Raw genomic sequence first — 21777 nt, 5'->3', positions numbered from 1 at the left:
GCTACAAATAGTAGTACTACTACAACTAAATGAACAAGTGAGACCAGGCAGTCTGGTTTCATGTTTATTTTGAGTAATGAATATTTTGGAAATCTTACTCTTTCGAGACACGTACCACTGTCTCCTTAGAAATGTCTGTTTACTTCAGTATTGACCCCAGTTGAAAACAGGACATTGTTTCATGAGGTAATGCTGGTTGTTTGTCACATGTAAACCCTCAGTGTGTGCCCCCCCTCCCTTCTGCAGCACAAGGAGAACAGAGAGCTCAGTGAGAGGTTGCGTACTGTGGAGCGGTCCCGGGCAGCGGAGGGCGAGAGACTGGGTGGAGAGGTGGAGCGACTGCGCGTGGCAGAGGAGGAGAGCAGAGTTAAAGCAGACGGGGTACCCTCCCTCCTGGAACAGCTGTCATTCCTCCGTCAGGAATTGGAGACTACCAGGGAGGAGAAAGAGGCCATACGGGAGGAGGCTAGGACATATAGGGTGGACACTGAGAAGGTAACGCAACTGCTGCATTCACCTACTAACTTAGACGGAGAAGGTAAAAGCTAATACGGTCGTTTCTCCAAAGCGACTTAGAAAACTGTCAATGTCACTGACACATTATATTAAGAATGGAACTTCCAAGCCTGATGTCGCCAGCACCGCGCTGTACTGAGCCATGGAAACCTGTGTCCACTAATGTGTTTCCCTCTTCCGGCCACTAGGTGGTGTCAGAGTTGAATGAGAACAACCGCTCATTGATAACGGAGAAAGACGATATGAATCAGCTGATCCAGGAACAGAGACAACAGATCGCAGGTAAAGTACAAGGGTCATGTTCATGATGGCACACAGTAAAAAAATTATATATATATAAAAAAAACGTTTTGCAATGGAAAACATAAACAAACTTTTTTTAATATATTTTTTTCATTGGACAAGTCCATTTTACTTCTGAATTTTTTCCGTCTGTTGTCTTCCATTTGTTGCCTAAGGAACTCTTCCCTGTTCCCTTTGTCCAGAGAGCAAGGCCCAGGCTAAAGTCGGTACGCAGCTGGAGAGTGATATCCGTGAGGAGCGTGACCACTACCAGAGTCTGCTGAGTGAATACACACGTCTAAAAGAGAGACACGCTGACCTGAAAGAAGAGATGACTATCAGCGTGGTGAGTTATGACCTGAAAGAAGAGATGACTATCAGCGTGGTGAGTTATGACCTGAAAGAAGAGATGACTATCAGTGTGGTGAGTTATGACCTGAAAGAAGAGATGACTATCAGTGTGGTGAGTTATGACCTGAAAGAAGAGATGACTATCAGTGTGGTGAGTTATGACCTGAAAGAAGAGATGACTATCAGTGTGGTGAGTTATGACCTGAAAGAAGAGATGACTATCAGCGTGGCGAGTTATGACCTGAAAGAAGAGATGACTATCAGTGTGGTGTTATGACCTGAAAGAAGAGATGACTATCAGTGTGGTGAGTTATGACCTGAAAGAAGAGATGACTATCAGTGTGGTGAGTTATGACCTGAAAGAAGAGATGACTATCAGTGTGGTGAGTTATGACCTGAAAGAAGAGATGACTATCAGTGTGGTGAGTTATGACCTGAAAGAAGAGATGACTATCAGTGTGGTGAGTTATGACCTGAAAGAAGAGATGACTATCAGCGTGGTGAGTTATGACCTGAAAGAAGAGATGACTATCAGCGTGGTGAGTTATGACCTGAAAGAAGAGATGACTATCAGCGTGGTGAGTTATGACCTGAAAGAAGAGATGACTATCAGTGTGGTAAGATGAGTTATGAAGCATTACAGACCTTGGAGAATAGACGTTTATTCACACGCAGGGGGCTGTTATCCATCTCATACTGACATTCAAAGCTATTTATCTTACGCTTCCCAACGTACAGTGGGGCAAAAAAAGTATTTAGTCAGCCACCAATTGTGCAAGTTCTCCCACTTAAAAAGATGAGAGAGGCCTGTAATTTTCATCATAGGTACACTTCAACTATGACAGACAAAATGAGGAGAAAAAAAATATCCAGAAAATCACATTGTAGGATTTTTAATGTTTAATGTGATTTTCTGGATTTTTTTTTCTCATTTTGTCTGTCATAGTTGAAGTGTACCTATGATGAAAATTACAGGCCTCTCTCATCTTTTTAAGTGGGAGAACTTGCACAATTGGTGGCTGACTAAATACTTTTTTGCCCCACTTGTATGTTTAGATTTTTTCGGGGGATTAGCCATCTCTTGGGATTTAGAATAATAATAATAATATACTGATCTTGGTTTGGTTTGACAGTGAAGTAACACCTATCTGCCGCTTGCTAGATTTCAGTGGCCTAAACCACATTAGGTCTATATGAAAATAACGTATTGGTTTGGGTCAGTTTCGGCTACCTATCTAACCTCCATGCCATGCTGTCTAAACCAGATCACCAATAAACCAGGCCGCCGGAGAACAGACTCGAACTACAGCAGCAATGAGTCTGAGGGAACTCCCAGCTCTGCAGAGGGAAGACACAGTTCGGTGAAAACTCCCAGCTCAACACGCAGCTCCTCAGGGTTCACCGAGTCCGAGACCAGATCTCTACGAGGAGACGTAAGCAACTCAAATATAAACATATGGAATAAGCAACAACAAAACCTCACCATCGTTGAGGCTCACCCATAGCTTCCACAACGTCCGAGTGATGAACACGGCTCGGGAGTATGCTGAGCACCAGGCTTCCACCCCCATAGTCCAACAACAACAACAGGATGCTTTTCCTCTCCTATTAGAATTCGCTCAGTCTTATTTATTTAAAAAAAAAGATGAACTAAAAACAAATGTTTTCCGGTGTTGTTGTTCAGGACGCGCCTCACCAGGACGCGGTTGACATGTCAGTCCTGTTGAAGCTGCAGAGGAGAGTCACTGAGCTGGAGCAGGACAAACAGACACTGCAGAGACACCTGGATAAGCGGGACGAGGCACAACAAGACCAGGTCAAAAATGCAGAGAAGCAAAGAACTGCAGGGAGAGCTGAGCTGGACCTGGAGGCTCTGAAAGTGATGACATTTCATACATTATTATTACTGCACAGTTACATTTTTGACCATTTCTTAGTTAATATCTGGTAATGTCTGTATATGTAGAGCCGTTCTGAACTCTGTCTCCTCTCTCTCCTCAGCGCCAGGAGCTGGAGTCGGAGAACAAGAGGCTGAAGACAAACCTGACGGAGCTGCGTCAGTCTCTAGCTACAGTCTCCAACACCAACCCCGGGGCTAAGACCAACCCCGGGGCTAAGACCAACCCCGGGGCTAAGACCTCCACCAGCAGCCCCGGGCCGGGCTCCGCTCCCTACAACGTGATCCTGGAGCAGCTCAACTCCTCCAACGAGGAGCTGGAGGTCAGGAAGGAGGAGGTGCTGCTCCTCCGCTCACACATGGTCCGCCAGGAGGTGCTCAAACACAACAAGGTAGGAGGAAGTAGTCCCAAACGGTACCCTAATTCCCTATGTAGTGCACTGGTCCCTGGTCTAAAGTAGTGCACTATATAGGGAATATGGTTCTATAGGGCTCTGGTCTAAAGTAGTGCACTATATAGGGAATAGGGTTCTATGGGGCTCTGGTCTAAAGTAGTGCACTATATAGGGAATAGGGTTCTATAGGGCTCTGGTCTAAAGTAGTGCACTATATAGGGAATAGGGTTCTATAAGGCTCTGGTCTAAAGTAGTGCACTATATAGGGAATAGGGTTCTGTAGGGCTCTGGTCTAAAGTAGTGCACTATATATAGGGTTCTATAGGGCCCTGGTCTAAAGTAGTGCACTATATAGGGAATAGGGTTCTATAGGGCCCTGGTCTAAAGTAGTGCACTATATATAGGGAATAGGGTTCAATAGGGCTCTGGTCTAAAGTAGTGCACTATATATAGGGAATAGGGTTATATAGGGCTCTGGTCTAAAGTAGTGCACTATATAGGGAATAGGGTTCTATAGGGCTCTGGTCTAAAGTAGTGCACTATATATAGGGAATAGGGTTCTATATGGCTCTGGTCTAAAGTAGTGCACTATATAGGGAATAGGGTTCTATAGGGCTCTGGTCTAAAGTAGTGCACTATATAGGGAATAGGGTTCTATAGGGCTCTGGTCTAAAGTAGTGCACTATATATAGGGAATAGGGTTCTATAGGGCTCTGGTCTAAAGTAGTGCACTATATATAGGGTTCTATAGGGCCCTGGTCTAAAGTAGTGCACTATATAGGGAATAGGGTTCTATAGGGCCCTGGTCTAAAGTAGTGCACTATATATAGGGAATAGGGTTCTATAGGGCTCTGGTCTAAAGTAGTGCACTATATAGGGAATAGGGTTCTATAGGGCTCTGGTCTAAAGTAGTGCACTATATAGGGAATAGGGTTCGGCGACTGCCGAGCAGAATCCCTCATCTTGACGTAATGAGTAGTTATTCGGGAGGTGAATTGTAGATCAGTGATTCTGTCCGACTGAAAAATGAACTCAACATTCTGATTTACAAATACTCGTGTACTATTTTGAATGTGTTGTTCTCTACACTTACTTGACTCCCCTTTCCTCTTGGTAGGAAGCGTATGGAGAGATGCATAAGATGATTGGTGAAACCAAAGAGGCTGATGGGTAAACACTTCCGACTCACCCCACCCCATTCTGGATCCTTTTACATTGATTGGCCGCTGACATCTTGGTTTAGCTTGTTTTAAGTTAGTTGACTTGGTTTTACTTTTTTCCCCTGTTTGCGTCAGATCCACTCCTGATTACCACAAGATGAACGAGGATGGAGAGCTGTGGCTGGCTTATGACGGGTTGAAGGAGACCAACAGGTGAGCTGAGGGATAGCAAGAGGAATGTGTTCAAGGTTTTCAAGGCAATTACAAAGGAACTAGATGAGGGGAAAAATTCTGATGATGAATATGTCTCTTGTCTCTCTCTCTCTCTCTCTCTCTCTCTCTCTCTCTCTCTGTCTCTGTCTCTCTCTCTCTCTCTCTGTCTCTGTCTCTCTCTCTCTCTCTCTCTCTCTCTCTCTCTCTCTCTGTCTCTCTCTCTCTCTCTGTCTCTCTCTCTCTCTCTCTCTCTCTCTCTCTCTCTCTCTCTCTCTCTCTCTCTCTCTCTCTGTCTCTCTCTCTCTCTCTCTCTCTGTCTCTCTCTCTCTCTCTCTCTCTCTCTCTCTCTCTCTCTCTCTCTCTCTCTCTCTCTCTGTCTCTCTCTGTCTCTCTGTCTCTCTCTGTCTCTCTCTCTGTCTCTCTCTCTGTCTCTCTCTCTGTCTCTGTCTCTGTTTCTCTCTCTGTCTCTCTCTGTCTCTCTCTCTCTCTGTCTCTCTCGTCTCTCTCTCTGTCTCTCTCTCTCTCTCTCTCTCTGTCTCTCTCTCTGTCTCTCTCTGTCTCTCTCTGTCTCTCTCTCTCTCTCTCTCTCTCTGTCTCTCTCTCTCTGTCTCTCTCTCTGTCTCTCTCTCTCTGTCTCTCTCTCTGTCTCTCTCTCTGTCTCTCTCTCTCTCTCTCTGTCTCTCTCTCTGTCTCTCTCTCTGTCTCTCTCTCTCTCTCTCTCTCTCTCTCTCTCTCTCTGTCTCTCTCTCTCTCTCTCTCTCTCTCTCTCTCTCTCTGTCTCTGTCTCTGTCTCTGTCTCTGTCTCTGTCTCTCTCTCTGTCTCTGTCTCTGTCTCTCTCTCTGTCTCTCTCTCTCTCTATGTCTATCTCTCTCTCTCTCTCTCTCTCTCTATGTCTATCTCTCTCTCTCTCTCTCTCTCTCTATGTCTATGTCTATCTCTCTCTCTCTCTCTCTCTCTCTCTCTGTCTCTGTCTCTCTCTCTCTCTCTCTCTATTATATTTCTCTCTCCCTATAATGCTTCTCTCCCTCCTCCCAGCCTGTTGGTGTCTCAGCTGCAGGTGCAAGACAGGAGGCATGAGGAGGAGGTGGAGGAGCTGAGAGAGGAGGTGCTCAGAGTGAGAGAGGAGAACAGGCAGCAGCAACAGTTCCTCTCCCAGAGCCTCCTCCTCCCCCAGGAGGCTCGCATCGAGGCCAGCCTGCACCACGAGATCACACGCCTTACCAGCGACAACCTGGTAGGTACCAGACCAGGGGCTGCGTTCAGCAGGGTACGACGTTGTGGAACGTTTAGGTTCCGTAGGACTCTCTGACGTGTATAATGAGGGTCTATTCAGTATTCTACTCCTATCTTACAGGACCTGATGGAGCAGCAAGAGAAACAGGACAAGATGATTCGCAAACTTAAAAAACAGCTCAAAGTCTACGTGAAGAGGGTAGAGGAATACGAAGGTATACACACAGTTTATAATGCATTAATATAAACTATCAATAATAGAGGTCCTAAAATCTCATTTTAAGTGTCTATTAGTTGATTATCACGTATAATAGATACTGATTTTATTTCTACAATATAAAAGTCATGATGGTTTTTCAAACCGTATCGGACATAACCAGTACGTACACTCCTATCTATCTATCTATCTATCTATCTATCTATCTATCTATCTATCTATCTATCTAATCTCTCTAATCTCTCTAATCTCTCTAATCTATCTTATCTATCTTATCTATCTATCTGGTCGTTGGTCTCATTAGCTGGCGGTCAGATGGAGAGGGTGGCTCCAGGTCCAGAGCCTCGCTCTCCTGTTGGTATCACCCGGAAGGAGAGGGACTTCCAAGGCATGCTGGAGTACCGGAGGGGGGATGAGAGCAAACTACTGAAGAGTCTGGTTGTGGGTAGGTTCTGCATGTTATTCTGCAGCAAATACTTATTTTACATATTTCCCTATTGAGCTGTGTTTCCGATAGTGGAAAAAGTAAATGTTTGTAACAAGTAAAAGGCATAAATCGATTGATATACCTATCTTTGTCAGAGCTGAAGCCTTGAGGTGTGGTTGCTAACTCTACTGTGCTGTACTGTGCTGTGCTAACTGTGCTGTGCTGTGCTAACTGTGCTGTGCTGTGCTAACTGTGCTGTGCTGTGCTAGCTGTGCTGTGCTAACTGTGCTGTGCTAGCTGTGCTGTGGTAACTGTGCTGTGCTAGCTGTGCTGTGCTAACTGTGCTGTGCTAGCTGTGCTGTGGTAACTGTGCTGTGCTAACTGTGCTGTGCTAGCTGTGCTGTGCTAACTGTGCTGTGCTAGCTGTGCTGTGGTAACTGTGCTGTGCTAGCTGTGCTGTGCTAGCTGTGCTGTGCTGTGCTAGCTGTGCTGTGCTAACTGTGCTGTGCTAGCTGTGCTGTGCTAACTGTGCTGTGCTAGCTGTGCTGTGGTAACTGTGCTGTGCTTACTGTACTGTGCTAGCTGTGCTGTGCTAGCTGTGCTGTGCTAACTGTGCTGTGCTAGCTGTGCTGTGCTAACTGTGCTGTGCTAGCTGTGCTGTGGTAACTGTGCTGTGCTTACTGTACTGTGCTAGCTGTGCTGTGCTAGCTGTGCTGTGCTAACTGTGCTGTGCTAGCTGTGCTGTGCTGTGCTAACTGTACTGTGCTGTGCTAGCTGTGCTGTGCTGTGCTAGCTGTGCTGTGCTAACTGTGCTGTGCTGTGCTAACTGTACTGTGCTGTGCTAGCTGTGCTGTGCTGTGCTAGCTGTGCTGTGCTGTGCTAACTGTGCTGTGCTAGCTGTGCTGTGCTGTGCTGTGCTAACTGTACTGTACTGTGCTGTGCTGTGCTGTGCTAGCTGTGCTGTGCTAGCTGTGCTGTGCTAGCTGTGCTGTGCTAACTGTGCTGTGTTAAGGCGGCAGGTAGCCTAGCGGTTAAGAGCATTGAGCCACCTCTGTGAAAAATATGTCAATGTGCCCTTGAGCAAGGCACTTAACCATAATTGCTCCTGTAAGTCTCTCTGTGTTGTGATGACTGTGTTGACCCTTAGAGCTGAAACCTCGCGGTGTGGCGGTTAACTTCCTCCCTGGTCTGCCGGCCTACATCCTGTTCATGTGTCTGAGACATGCTGACTACTCTAATGATGACCAGAGAGTCAGCGTCCTGCTCAACTCTACCATCAACAGCATCAAGGGAGTCATCAAGGTACAGCGTTAGCATCAAGGGAGTCCCCGAGGTACAGCGTTAGCATCAAGGGAGTCCTCGAGGTACAGCGTTAGCATCAAGGGAGTCCTCGAGGTACAGCGTTAGCATCAAGGGAGTCCCCGAGGCACAGCGTTAGCATCAAGGGAGTCCCCGAGGTACAGCGTTAGCATCATGGGAGTCCCCGAGGTACAGCGTTAGCATCATGGGAGTCCCCGAGGTACAGCGTTAGCATCAAGGGAGTCCCCGAGGTACAGCGTTAGCAACAAGGGAGTCCCCGAGGTACAGCGTTAGCAACAAGGGAGTCTCCGAGGTACAGCGTTAGCATCAAGGGAGTCCCCGAGGTACAGCGTTAGCATCAAGGGAGTCCCCGAGGTACAGCGTTAGCAACAAGGGAGTCCCCGAGGTACAGCGTTAGCATCAAGGGAGTCCCCGAGGTACAGCGTTAGCATCATGGGAGTCCATGAGGTACAGCGTTAGCATCAAGGGAGTCCCCGAGGTACAGCGTTAGCATCATGGGAGTCCATGAGGTACAGCGTTAGCATCAAGGGAGTCCCCGAGGTACAGCGTTAGCATCAAGGGAGTCCCCGAGGTACAGCGTTAGCATCAAGGGAGTCCCCGAGGTAAAGTGTTAGCATCAAGGGAGTCCATGAGGTACAGCGTTAGCATCAAGGGAGTCCATGAGGTACAGCGTTAGCATCAAGGGAGTCCCCGAGGTACAGCGTTAGCATCAAGGGAGTCCCCGAGGTACAGCGTTAGCATCAAGGGAGTCCCCGAGGTAAAGTGTTAGCATCAAGGGAGTCCATGAGGTACAGCGTTAGCATCAAGGGAGTCCATGAGGTACAGCGTTAGCATCAAGGGAGTCCATGAGGTACAGCGTTAGCATCATGGGAGTCCCCGAGGTACAGCGTTAGCATCAAGCGAGTCCCCGAGGTACAGCGTTAGCATCAAGGGAGTCCATGAGGTACAGCATTAGCATCATGGGAGTCCCCGAGGTACAGCGTTAGCATCAAGGGAGTCCCCGAGGTACAGCGTTAGCATCAAGGGAGTCCCCGAGGTACAGCGTTAGCATCAAGGGAGTCCCCGAGGTAAAGTGTTAGCATCAAGGGAGTCCATGAGGTACAGCGTTAGCATCATGGGAGTCCCCGAGGTACAGCGTTAGCATCAAGGGAGTCCATGAGGTACAGCGTTAGCATCATGGGAGTCCCCGAGGTACAGCGTTAGCATCAAGGGAGTCCCCGAGGTAAAGTGTTAGCATCAAGGGAGTCCATGAGGTACAGCGTTAGCATCAAGGGAGTCCATGAGGTACAGCGTTAGCATCAAGGGAGTCCATGAGGTACAGCGTTAGCATCATGGGAGTCCCCGAGGTACAGCGTTAGCATCAAGCGAGTCCCCGAGGTACAGCGTTAGCATCAAGGGAGTCCAAGGTAGATTTTGATTTTTGATAGGCCTATGCTATTGTATGCTTATGGATTTCAATGTGATGAATTATGAGGGCGGCAGGTAGCCTAGCGGTTAGAGAGTTCGATCAGTAACCGAAAGGTCCCTGGTTCGAATACTCGAGCCGTCAAGGTGAAAATCTGTCCATGTGCCCTTGAGCAAAGCACTTAACCCTAATTTGCTACAGGGGCACTGTACTGCTATGACTGACCCTGTAAAACAACACATTACACTGCACCTGTCCAGTCTATGTGACAAGAAAACTTCTCATTAAATGTGAGCCTGAACATGACATCACATACTGAGGATGCCAAGGCAAGTTCAGTTGACCCATTGTAAAGTCCCGCCCCAAGAGTTACTGTTGCATCCTGCTTTTTGTTGTTGTTGTTTTCCCCCCCCCACCAGAGGCGAGGAGATGACTTTGAGACTGTGTCTTTCTGGCTGGCCAACACCTGCCGGTTCCTACACTGCCTGAAGCAGTACAGTGGAGAGGAGGTAGGCTGGAGAGGAATCATCTCATGACAGTTATCGCTCGACTGATTTTTTTAACTGCTTAATCCACAGTTACCAAGCACACACCGTTTGCTTAGCAACACAGTTACCAAGCACACACCGTTTGCTTAGCAACACAGGTACCAAACACACACTGTTTGCTTAGCAACACAGTTACCAAGCACACACTGTTTGCTTAGCAACACAGTTACCAAGCACACACTGTTTGCTTAGCAACACAGTTACCAAGCACACACCGTTAGCTTAGCAACACAGTTACCAAGCACACACAGTTTGCTTAGCAACACAGTTACCAAGCACACACCGTTTGCTTGGCAACACAGTTACCAAGCACACACCGTTTGCTTAGCAACACAGTTACCAAGCACACACCGTTTGCTTAGCAAGTACAGCTTCCTCCTGAGTTGACTCCAACCCCACACCCTCTACCTCCTGATGCGTCCTAACTACTCCGTAGCACAAAATGGAGACACTTCAAGTTGTGGAATGAATTTCACAGATGCCCATCTTCTACACACACACACACACACACACACACACACACACACACACACACACACACACACACACACACACACAGAGAGAGAGTAGTGCTAGGTTCTGAGATTAGGATGGGACACACACACACACACACACACAGAGAGAGTAGTGCTAGGTTCTGAGATTAGGATGGGACACACACACACAGAGAGAGAGTAGTGCTAGGTTCTGAGATTAGGATGGGACACACACACACACACACACACAGAGAGAGAGTAGTGCTAGGTTCTGAGATTAGGATGGGACACACACACACACACACACACACAGAGAGAGAGTAGTGCTAGGTTCTGAGATTAGGATGGGACACACACACACAGAGAGAGAGTAGTGCTAGGTTCTGAGATTAGGATGGGACACACACACACACACACAGAGAGAGAGTAGTGCTAGGTTCTGAGATTAGGATGGGACACACACACACAGAGAGAGAGAGTAGTGCTAGGTTCTGAGATTAGGATGGGACACACACACACACAGAGAGAGAGTAGTGCTAGGTTCTGAGATTAGGATGGGACACACACACACACACACACACACACAGAGAGAGAGTAGTGCTAGGTTCTGAGATTAGGATGGGACACACACACACACAGAGAGAGAGTAGTGCTAGGTTCTGAGATTAGGATGGGACACACACACACACACACACAGAGAGAGAGTAGTGCTAGGTTCTGAGATTAGGATGGGACACACACACACAGAGAGAGAGTAGTGCTAGGTTCTGAGATTAGGATGGGACACACACACACAGAGAGAGTAGTGCTAGGTTCTGAGATTAGGATGGGACACACACACACACACACACACAGAGAGAGAGTAGTGCTAGGTTCTGAGATTAGGATGGGACACACACACACACAGAGAGAGAGTAGTGCTAGGTTCTGAGATTAGGATGGGACACACACACACACACACACAGAGAGAGAGTAGTGCTAGGTTCTGAGATTAGGATGGGACACACACACACACACACAGAGAGAGAGTAGTGCTAGGTTCTGAGATTAGGATGGGACACACACACACACACACACAGAGAGAGTAGTGCTAGGTTCTGAGATTAGGATGGGACACACACACACACACAGAGAGAGAGTAGTGCTAGGTTCTGAGATTAGGATGGGACACACACACACACACACACAGAGAGAGAGTAGTGCTAGGTTCTGAGATTAGGATGGGACACACACACAGAGAGAGAGTAGTGCTAGGTTCTGAGATTAGGATGGGACACACACACACACAGAGAGAGAGTAGTGCTAGGTTCTGAGATTAGGATGGGACACACACACACACACACACACACAGAGAGAGAGTAGTGCTAGGTTCTGAGATTAGGATGGGACACACACACACACACACACACACACACACAGAGAGAGAGTAGTGCTAGGTTCTGAGATTAGGATGGGACACACACACACACACACACACACACAGAGAGAGAGTAGTGCTAGGTTCTGAGATTAGGATGGGACACACACACACACACACAGAGAGAGAGTAGTGCTAGGTTCTGAGATTAGGATGGGACACACACACACACACACAGAGAGAGAGTAGTGCTAGGTTCTGAGATTAGGATGGGACACACACACACACACACACACACACACACAGAGAGAGTAGTGCTAGGTTCTGAGATTAGGATGGGACACACACACACACACACACACACACACACACACACACACACACACACACACACACACACAGAGAGAGAGTAGTGCTAGGTTCTGAGATTAGGATGGGACACACACACACACACACACACACACAGAGAGAGAGTAGTGCTAGGTTCTGAGATTAGGATGGGACACACACACACACACAGAGAGAGTAGTGCTAGGTTCTGAGATTAGGATGGGACACACACACACACACACACACACACAGAGAGAGTAGTGCTAGGTTCTGAGATTAGGATGGGACACACACACACACACACAGAGAGAGTAGTGCTAGGTTCTGAGATTAGGATGGGACACACACACACACACACACAGAGAGAGAGTAGTGCTAGGTTCTGAGATTAGGATGGGACACACACACACACACAGAGAGAGTAGTGCTAGGTTCTGAGATTAGGATGGGACACACACACACACACACAGAGAGAGAGTAGTGCTAGGTTCTGAGATTAGGATGGGACACACACACACACACACAGAGAGAGTAGTGCTAGGTTCTGAGATTAGGATGGGACACACACACACACACACACACACACACACACACACACACAGAGAGAGAGTAGTGCTAGGTTCTGAGATTAGGATGGGACACACACACACAGAGAGAGAGTAGTGCTAGGTTCTGAGATTAGGATGGGACACACACACACACACACACACGAGAGAGTAGTGCTAGGTTCTGAGATTAGGATGGGACACACAAACCCCTTGTGTTGACTGTTTTACGACCTTGTCTGTAGCTGCGGTTTGACCTCCTGTTTCTAACCATCTCCTGTAGGCGTTTATAAAGAACAACACCCCGCGTCAGAATGAGCACTGCTTGTGTAACTTTGACCTGTCGGAGTACCGTCAGGTCCTCAGCGATCTGGCCATTCAGAACTACCAGCAGCTGGTCAGATGCATGGAGGAGGCCCTGCAGCCCATGATAGGTGAGGAGACATTTAGCTGACGCTCTTATGCAGAGCCACTTACATTCAGTCTATTCAACTAAAGTAAAGCAAATTATTAAACACATAATATGATCGGAGTATGATGATCATGATAATATGCAAGTAAAACCTTCAAATGAGCAATGCTAGTGAGGGTGAGCAATGCTAGTGAGAATGAGCAATGCTAGTGAGGGTGAGCAATACTAGTGAGAATGAGCAATGCTAGTGAGAATGAGCAATGCTAGTGAGGGTGAGCAATGCTAGTGAGAATGAGCAATGCTAGTGAGAATGAGCAATGCTAGTGAGAATGAGCAATGCTAGTGAGAATGAGCAATGCTAGTGGGAATGAGCAATGCTAGTGAGAATGAGCAATGCTAGTGAGGGTGAGGAATGCTAGTGAGAATGAGCAATGCTAGTGGGAATGAGCAATGCTAGTGGGAATGAGCAATGCTAGTGAGGGTGAGGAATGCTAGTGAGAATGAGCAATGCTAGTGGGAATGAGCAATGCTAGTGAGGGTGAGCAATGCTAGTGAGAATGAGCAATGCTAGTGAGAATGAGCAATGCTAGTGAGGGTTAAGGATAAACAAGTACAGTAGTGACACTTCTGAAATAACCATGCAGGGAAGAGTAGCACTACTCACACAGTCCAAATGAGAAACGACAACCAAACAACTTAACCAACAAGTGACATTTTATTGTCCAACAATATCCCAGTTCCGGGTATGCTGGAGCATGAGAACTTCCAGGGAGTTCTAGGGTCTAAACCCACGGGCCTACGGAAGAGGACGTCCAGTTGCCCCGGAGAGGCTGTTTACACGGTGGACAGCATCCTACAGCAACTCAGTCTCTTCCACGCTACCCTGATTCAGCATGACGTCGACCCCGAGCTCATCAAACAGGTGTGTTGAGGAGTAAACTCTTGAGACAAATCTAGATGTGGTGTTCCATAGGCATGGATTGTTGAACCTCTGTTCTTTCTAGTTTATATGTTATCTCCCAGGGGGGAGGCAGAAGTTCTAGTTGATATGTTATCTCCCAGGGGGGAGGCAGCAGTTCTAGTTGATATGTTATCTCCCAGGGGGGGAGGCAGCAGTTCTAGTTGATATGTTATCTCCCAGGGGGGGAGGCAGCAGTTCTAGTTGATATGCTGTATGCTATATGTTATCTCCCAGGGGGGGAGGCAGCAGTTCTAGTAGATATGTTATCTGCCAGGGGGGGAGGCAGCAGTTCTAGTTGATATGTTATCTCCCAGGGGGTGAGGCAGCAGTTCTAGTTGATATGTTATCTCCCAGGGGGGAGGCAGCAGTTCTAGTTGATATGCTGTATGCTATATGTTATCTCCCAGGGGGAGGCCGGAGTTCTAGTTGATATGTTATCTCCCAGGGGGTGAGGCAGCAGTTCTAGTTGATATGCTATATGTTATCTCCCAGGGGAGGCCGGAGTTCTAGTTGATATGTTATCTCCCAGGGGGGGGCAGCAGTTCTAGTTGATATGTTATCTCCCAGGGGGGGAGGCAGCAGTTCTAGTTGATATGTTATCTCCCAGGGGGTGAAGCAGCAGTTCTAGTTGATATGTTATCTTCCAGGGGGGGAGGCAGCAGTTCTAGTTGATATGTTATCTCCCAGGGGGTGAGGCAGCAGTTCTAGTTGATATGCTGTATGCTATATGTTATCTCCCAGGGGGTGAGGCAGCAGTTCTAGTTGATATGTTATCTCCCAGGGGGTGAGGCAGCAGTTCTAGTTGATATGTTATCTCCCAGGGGGAGGCAGCAGTTCTAGTTGATATGCTGTATGCTATATGTTATCTCCCAGGGGGTGAGGCAGCAGTTCTAATTGATATGTTATCTCCCAGTGGGTGAGGCAGCAGTTCTATTTGATATGTTATCTCCCAGGGGGTGAGGCAGCAGTTCTAGTTGATATGCTGTATGCTATATGTTATCTCCCAGGGGGCGAGGCAGCAGTTCTAGTTGATATGTTATCTCCCAGGGGGGGAGGCAGCAGTTCTAGTTGATATGTTATCTCCCAGGGGGAGGCAGCAGTTCTAGTTGGTATGCTATATGTTATCTCCCAGGGGGCGAGGCAGCAGTTCTAGTTGATATGTTATCTCCCAGGGGGGGAGGCAGCAGTTCTAGTTGATATGTTATCTCCCAGGGGTGAGGCAGCAGTTCTAGTTGATATGCTGTATGCTATATGTTATCTCCCAGGGGGTGAGGCAGCAGTTCTAGTTGATATGTTATCTCCCAGGGGGAGGCAGCAGTTCTAGTTGATATGCTGTATGCTATATGTTATCTTCCAGGGGAGGCAGCAGTTCTAGTTGATATGTTATCTCCCAGGGGAGGAGGCATCAGTTCTAGTTGATATGCTGTATGCTATATGTTATCTCCCGGGGGGTGAGGCAGCAGTTCTAGTTGATATGTTATCTCCCAGGGGGTGAGGCAGCAGTTCTAGTTGATATGTTATCTCCCAGGGGGGGAGGCAGCAGTTCTAGTTGATATGTTATCTCCCAGGGGGGGAGGCAACAGTTCTAGTTGATATGTTATCTCCCAGGGGGTGAGGCAGCAGTTCTAGTTGATATGTTATCTCCCAGGGGGGGAGGCAGCAGTTCTAGTTGATATGTTATCTCCCAGGGGGTGAGGCAGCAGTTCTAGTAGATATGTTATCTGTTATCTCCCATCGGGTGAGGCAGCAGTTCTAGTAGATATGTTATATGTTATCTCCCAGGGGGTGAGGCAGCAGTTCTACATCATCTGTTCTGTCACTCTCAACAACCTGCTGCTGAGGAAGGACATGTGCTCCTGGAGTAAAGGACTGCAGATCAGGTACAGTCCTTTTTACATGTTTTCACCCAGAAATATTTCTATAGAAGCTAAAAGGGTATAGTTAGCCCAGTGGTTAGAGTGTTGAACTAGTAACCGAAAGGTTGCAAGTTCGAATCCCCGAGCTGACAAGGTACAAATCTGTCGTTCTGCCCCTGAACAGGCAGTTAACCCACTGTTCCTAGGCCGTCATTGAAAATAAGAATTTGTTCTTAACTGACTTGCTTAGTAAAATAAAAAAAATTAAAATAGACCCCAAGAATGATACCTGGGAAAATACTCATTGTACACTGTTTAAAAATTAAAAATAAGATTTACTTGTTAGAGGACTGACTGTTTGTTCTGATATGATTGAGACAGATGTGTAGAAAAGGCCCATGGAGTTGGTGGAATACTCCTTTAATTCATTGCCATTTACTCAGCTGGGCCAGGGGCGCTTTAATTAGGTCAGGTGGAAATGTCCGACAGATCTCAACTCCATAAAAGGAGGAAATTGCCATCGCCTGATCTCGCTGCTTTCTCTTCCTTAACTCCATCTCACCCAGAAGTTCTGTGCGTCCATGAATCCACCACAGACTACCCAGTAAATATACCACTTTATGGTTAAAGGAATTCCTGCCTCAGTCTCATACATTCCTCTGTCACCTGACACGTGACCACCTGTTCACCTTCACTGTCAGTCATCCTACCTGTCCAGCTACCCACACAGATTCCACTAATCTTTCAATGGTCCTTCGAGCCGGATGATGACTGAACCAAAGACAGGTGAAAAGGAAATGGAGGCGGAGAGGGAAGAATTGTCTCCACTGGAAGGAAGAAGAGAAGGAGCAGAGTATGCTCATGGTAGGAGCTGCAAAGGAGCTGTATCTCGACCAGCAGAACCGGTCTCCAAGGGTCATGTTGAAGGTGGTCAAGGTCACTCTGCAAAGTGAAGGGAGAAGCATTGATACATTCGCCGTTCTAGATGATGGGTCAGAAAGAACAATCATTCTCACAGCGGCCACCCGTCAGCTTAACCTGGAAGGGACCCCCGAGACCCTTAATCTCAGAACGGTGCGACATGATGTTATCCAAATGAAAGGCTCTGCTGTAACCTTTAGCATTTCACCTTCAGGAAACAGGGACGTGGCCTATAACATCACCAATGCCTTCACGGCAGATGGCTTGAATCTCGCAGAGCACTCCTGCCCGGTAAGTGTTCTACAGAAACAATATCCTCATCTACGAGGATTGCCTCTTCCTAACCTGGCCAGAGTAGCACCACTTATCCTGATTGGGTCAGACCACCCACATCTCGTCACCCCGACTGAGCCTATACGAGCTGGACCAGAAGGAGGACCCATTGCTGTCCATACATCCTTGGGTTGGGCTGTGCAAGGTCCATCCCATCTACTTCTCTCCACCCAAGCTGTACAGTCACAGCAAGTCCTCTTCACCAGAAGCGATCCCGATGCAGCCACTGACCTCCTTCGGAATGTTGAGATGCTCTGGAAGATGGACACCTTCTCCAACCGGAAGCTACAGGAGGTCACTCGCTCGAAAAATGACTCCTATGCATTAGACCTCCTGGAGAAGAGCACCACCACCACTGAAATGGATGGCGTTCGCAGGTATGCAACCCCACTGCTACGGGTGCCCAACCATCCTCCTCTGGCAACCACGACACGGGCTGTACTCCCACTACTGCGTGGAACGGAGCGACGCCTGGTGAAGAATCCTGAGCTTGCAGAAGTTCATAACCGAGAGATTCGTAACCTTGTGAAGGCAGGCTACGTCACTGAAGTGACAGCTCATGAAGAGGGAAACGCACTCGGTGAATCCTGGTATCTCCCTCACCATGTTATCCAGCAACATGGTGGGAAGTATAGACTTGTCTTCAACTGTTCATTCCAAGCAGCTGGTCAAAGCCTGAATGACTGTCTACTCCCCGGACCAACCTTAGGTCCTTCCTTGCTCGGTGTCCTTCTCCGGTTCCGGCAGCACTCTACAGCCATCAGTGGAGACATCAAAGCCATGTTTCATCAGATTCGTTTACTGCCTTCCGACACCACACTGCTCCGGTTCATATGGCGAGATATGGAACGAGATGCAGAGCCCACAATCTATGAATGGCAGGTACTCCCATTTGGCACCACCTGCAGTCCTTGCTGTGCCATATACGCTCTGCAGAGACACGCACGGGAGCATCCAGACAGTGACCCAGAAGTATTGGATTCAGTGGAAAATGCATTCTATGTGGATAACTGCTTACAGAGCACCCCATCCACGGCTGAAGCGAAATCACTCCTTGATAAAGTGCGGAATCTCCTGTCCAAAGGGGGATTTGAGGTCCGACAGTGGGCTAGTAACAGAGCGGAGGTTATCCAGCACCTCCCGCCACAAGCTAGGTCCAGTAGCAGTGAACTATGGCTAACGCAGTCTGGGGCTAACCCAGAAGAGCCCACTCTAGGACTGAGGTGGAGCTGCATACCGGATACCCTGGGGTATAAGCACCGCTCATCCCCGAGTACCGAAACCCCCACTCTGCGCACCATCTATCGGACCCTGGCCAGTCAATACGATCCCCTTGGGTATATCCTGCCATACACAACACGGGCCAAAGTCTTAGTCCAGGACCTGTGGCAGACCAAGAGGGACTGGGATGAACCAATCCACCCGGCTGACCTAGTGGAACGATGGATCTGTTGGGAAACTGAGTTAACGGAGCTCTCTGATGTCCAAATGCCAAGATGTTATGTACCATCCTGTGCTGACCAACTGGGATCATGCCTGGAACTGCATGTGTTCTGTGACGCTCGGGAGCGAGCCTATGGGGCGGTTTCCTATCTTAGAGTGGAGGATAAGGCAGGCCACACCCATGTCTCCTTTGTCATGGCCAGGTCCAGGGTCGCACCCAAGAAGCAGTTGTCAATGCCTAGGCTGGAACTCAGTGCTGCCCTTTCCGGAGCCCAGTTGGCCTCTACCTTGCGAGCCGAGCTCACCTTGCCAATCCAACGGGTCATCTACTGGAGTGATTCGACCACTGTATTGACCTGGCTCAAGTCGGAGTCCTGCAGGTATAAGCTGTTTGTCGGAACTCGCATTGCGGAAATCCAAGAACTAACAGAAATCCAGGACTGGAGGTATGTTGATAGCATAAACAATCCTGCTGATGACATTACTAGAGGTAAAACCCTTAAGGAATTGGCTAAACCCCATCGCTGGAGCTTGGGACCACTATTCTTGTCCCAACCAGAGAAAGAGTGGCCGACAGCCCCCAGGCGTGCGGCCCCTCCGCAACCAACTGAAGCTCATGAGTTAAGGAAGTCCGCCCAATGCTACAGCATTTCTACGGAACCAACAACGGCTCTCCCTGACCTAACACAATCCCACACACTGCCGGATCTGATCACAGCCACAAACCAGACCTCAGATGGGGTGGCTTCTATACCTACATCCCTCGCGGCAGAGACACTACTCCTCCAGCAAGCACAAGCAGTTAGCTTCCCTGAGGAGTTGAAAGCTCTGAAAGCCGGTAGGGAAGTGGCTAAGGGCAGCCGTCTTCTCTCTCTTGCCCCAGAATATGATCCAATCCTTGGAGTGATCAGAGTCGGAGGAGGCTGCGCCAAGCAGAGGTTTTGGACCCAGATGCTATCCACCCAATTATCCTTGACTCCAGACACCCTCTTACCAGGCTCCTCATCAAGAGTTATGATGAGCGGCTTCTCCACCCAGGGCCAGAGAGGGTCTATGGGGAGATGAGGCAGAAGTACTGGATAATTGGAGGACGAGGAGCCATTCGTAAGCACCAATACGCCTGCGTAGAATGTCAGAGATGGCGGGCCGGAGCTACGGTGCCCAAAATGGCAGATTTACCCCCTTCTCGCTTGCGCTTCCTTAAACCACCCTTCTGGTCAACAGGAGTAGATTGCTTTGGCCCCCTTGATGATCAAGTTAGGTCGTCGTGTGGAAAAGTGCTGGGGCATTCTATTCAAGTGTTTGACAACCAGATGTGTCCACCTGGACCTACTGGAGAGTTTGGATACGGAAGCCTTCCTCATGGCCCTACGGCGGTTTATCTCCCGACGGGGGAAACCCTACGAGATCCTGGCTGACAGAGGTACGAACTTCAAGGCAGGAGAAGCCAGGTTGGAGGAAGCCTTCCAAGCCATGGAACCCAGCCTCCAGGATCAGCTGATGGACCAACAAATCTCATTCAAATTTAACCCTCCAGGCGCTCCTCATTTTGGAGGAACATGGGAGCGAGAGATCAAATCTGAAAAAACTGCCTTACGAGTCGTCCTGGGGGACCAAACTGTCACTGAAACTGTCTTGAGGACTGTCCTGATAGAGGTGGAAGGGATTCTGAACTCTAAACCCTTGGGATATCTCTCTGCAGACATCGCTGACCCGATCCGGTTACACCGAATATGCTCTTGATGGGACGCCGAGATGCGTCACTTCCTCAAGCCATGTATGCTGATACCAACCTCGTAGGCAGACGCCGGTGGCGACACAGCCAAATCTTAGCTGACCATTTTTGGACCCGATTCATTCGGGATTACCTACCAAGTCTACAGCACAGAGGGAAATGGCGGAGAGAAATGGCCAGCCTGGAAACTGGCCAAGTAGTAATGATGGTGGACCCTCAGCTGCCTCGAGCCTCCTGGCCGGTGGGCCGTATAACTAAGACCATGCCTGGGATCGATGGTCGTGTTAGATCAGTGGAGATCCAGGTGAAGAACCGGACATATATCCGGCCAGTTGCCCGACTGATTCCTCTCCCTGAGATGACAGAGGACGGGGAGCAATGAGCCTTTTTTGAGGAGTGTGGAATTTAACAAATTTCCGGGGTGGCTGTAGAAAAGGCCCATGGAGTTGGTGGAATACTCCTTTAATTCATTGCCATTTACTCAGCTGGGCCAGGGGCGCTTTAATTAGGTCAGGTGGAAATGTCCGACAGATCTCAACTCCATAAAAGGAGGAAATTGCCATCGCCTGATCTCGCTGCTTTCTCTTCCTTAACTCCATCTCACCCAGAAGTTCTGTGCGTCCATGAATCCACCACAGACTACCCAGTAAATATACCACTTTATGGTTAAAGGAATTCCTGCCTCAGTCTCATACATTCCTCTGTCACCTGACACGTGACCACCTGTTCACCTTCACTGTCAGTCATCCTACCTGTCCAGCTACCCACACAGATTCCACTAATCTTTCAAGATGTGTTTTGAAAACATGAATCTGTCTATCCTCTGTACTGTGGTTTTTGATAACTGTAAAAAGCCCTTTTATAAATACCGTACATTGGGATTGATTGGTTTCTCTGTGGAGCTAACTGTGTGGGGTGGAGGGGTTGTCAGACTGTGGAGCTAACTGGGTGGGGGGCTGTCAGACTGTGGAGCTAACTGGGTGGGGGTGGGGGGCTGTCAGACTGTGGAGCTAACTGGGTGGGGGGCTGCCAGACTGTGGAGCTAACTGGGTGGGGGGCTGCCAGACTGTGGAGCTAACTGGGTGGGGGGCTGTCAGACTGTGGAGCTAACTGGGTGGGGGGGGGGGACTGTGGAGACTGTGGAGCTAACTGGGTGGGGGGCTGTCAGACTGGAGCTAACTGGGTGGGGGGCTGTCAGACTGTGGAGCTAACTGGGTGGGGGGCTGTCAGACTGGAGCTAACTGGGTGGGGGGCTGTCAGACTGGAGCTAACTGGGTGGAGGGGGCTGTCAGACTGTGGAGCTAACTGGGGGGGGCTGCCAGACTGGAGCTAACTGGGTGGGGGTGGGGGGCTGCCAGACTGTGGAGCTAACTGGGTGGGGGTGGGGGGCTGCCAGACTGTGGAGCTAACTGGGTGGGGGTGGGGGGCTGCCAGACTGTGGAG

The 21777-nt window shown here is 48.7% G+C and overlaps 1 protein-coding gene across 1 annotated transcript in view; it reads left to right on the top strand.

The window, feature by feature from the left end:
* Window positions 1-21777, top strand: part of LOC115127315 (unconventional myosin-Va-like) — a 56986-nt gene that overhangs the window by 33088 nt on the left and 2121 nt on the right. The window contains exons 22-37 of the mRNA XM_065022247.1: window positions 247-495; window positions 705-798; window positions 1002-1144; window positions 2415-2582; window positions 2834-3028; window positions 3151-3438; window positions 4559-4611; window positions 4737-4814; window positions 5851-6049; window positions 6170-6263; window positions 6570-6710; window positions 7840-7994; window positions 9837-9926; window positions 12957-13107; window positions 13823-14007; window positions 15829-15926. Coding sequence (XP_064878319.1) covers window positions 247-495; window positions 705-798; window positions 1002-1144; window positions 2415-2582; window positions 2834-3028; window positions 3151-3438; window positions 4559-4611; window positions 4737-4814; window positions 5851-6049; window positions 6170-6263; window positions 6570-6710; window positions 7840-7994; window positions 9837-9926; window positions 12957-13107; window positions 13823-14007; window positions 15829-15926 — 2381 coding nt within the window. The remainder of the gene's footprint in view (window positions 1-246; window positions 496-704; window positions 799-1001; window positions 1145-2414; window positions 2583-2833; window positions 3029-3150; window positions 3439-4558; window positions 4612-4736; window positions 4815-5850; window positions 6050-6169; window positions 6264-6569; window positions 6711-7839; window positions 7995-9836; window positions 9927-12956; window positions 13108-13822; window positions 14008-15828; window positions 15927-21777) is intronic.

This window comes from Oncorhynchus nerka, linkage group LG9a (assembly GCF_034236695.1).
Source record: "Oncorhynchus nerka isolate Pitt River linkage group LG9a, Oner_Uvic_2.0, whole genome shotgun sequence".
NCBI lineage: Eukaryota > Metazoa > Chordata > Actinopteri > Salmoniformes > Salmonidae > Oncorhynchus > Oncorhynchus nerka.
Note: the sequence above shows the minus strand (reverse complement) of the source record. Positions and strands in the feature narration are given on the sequence as shown.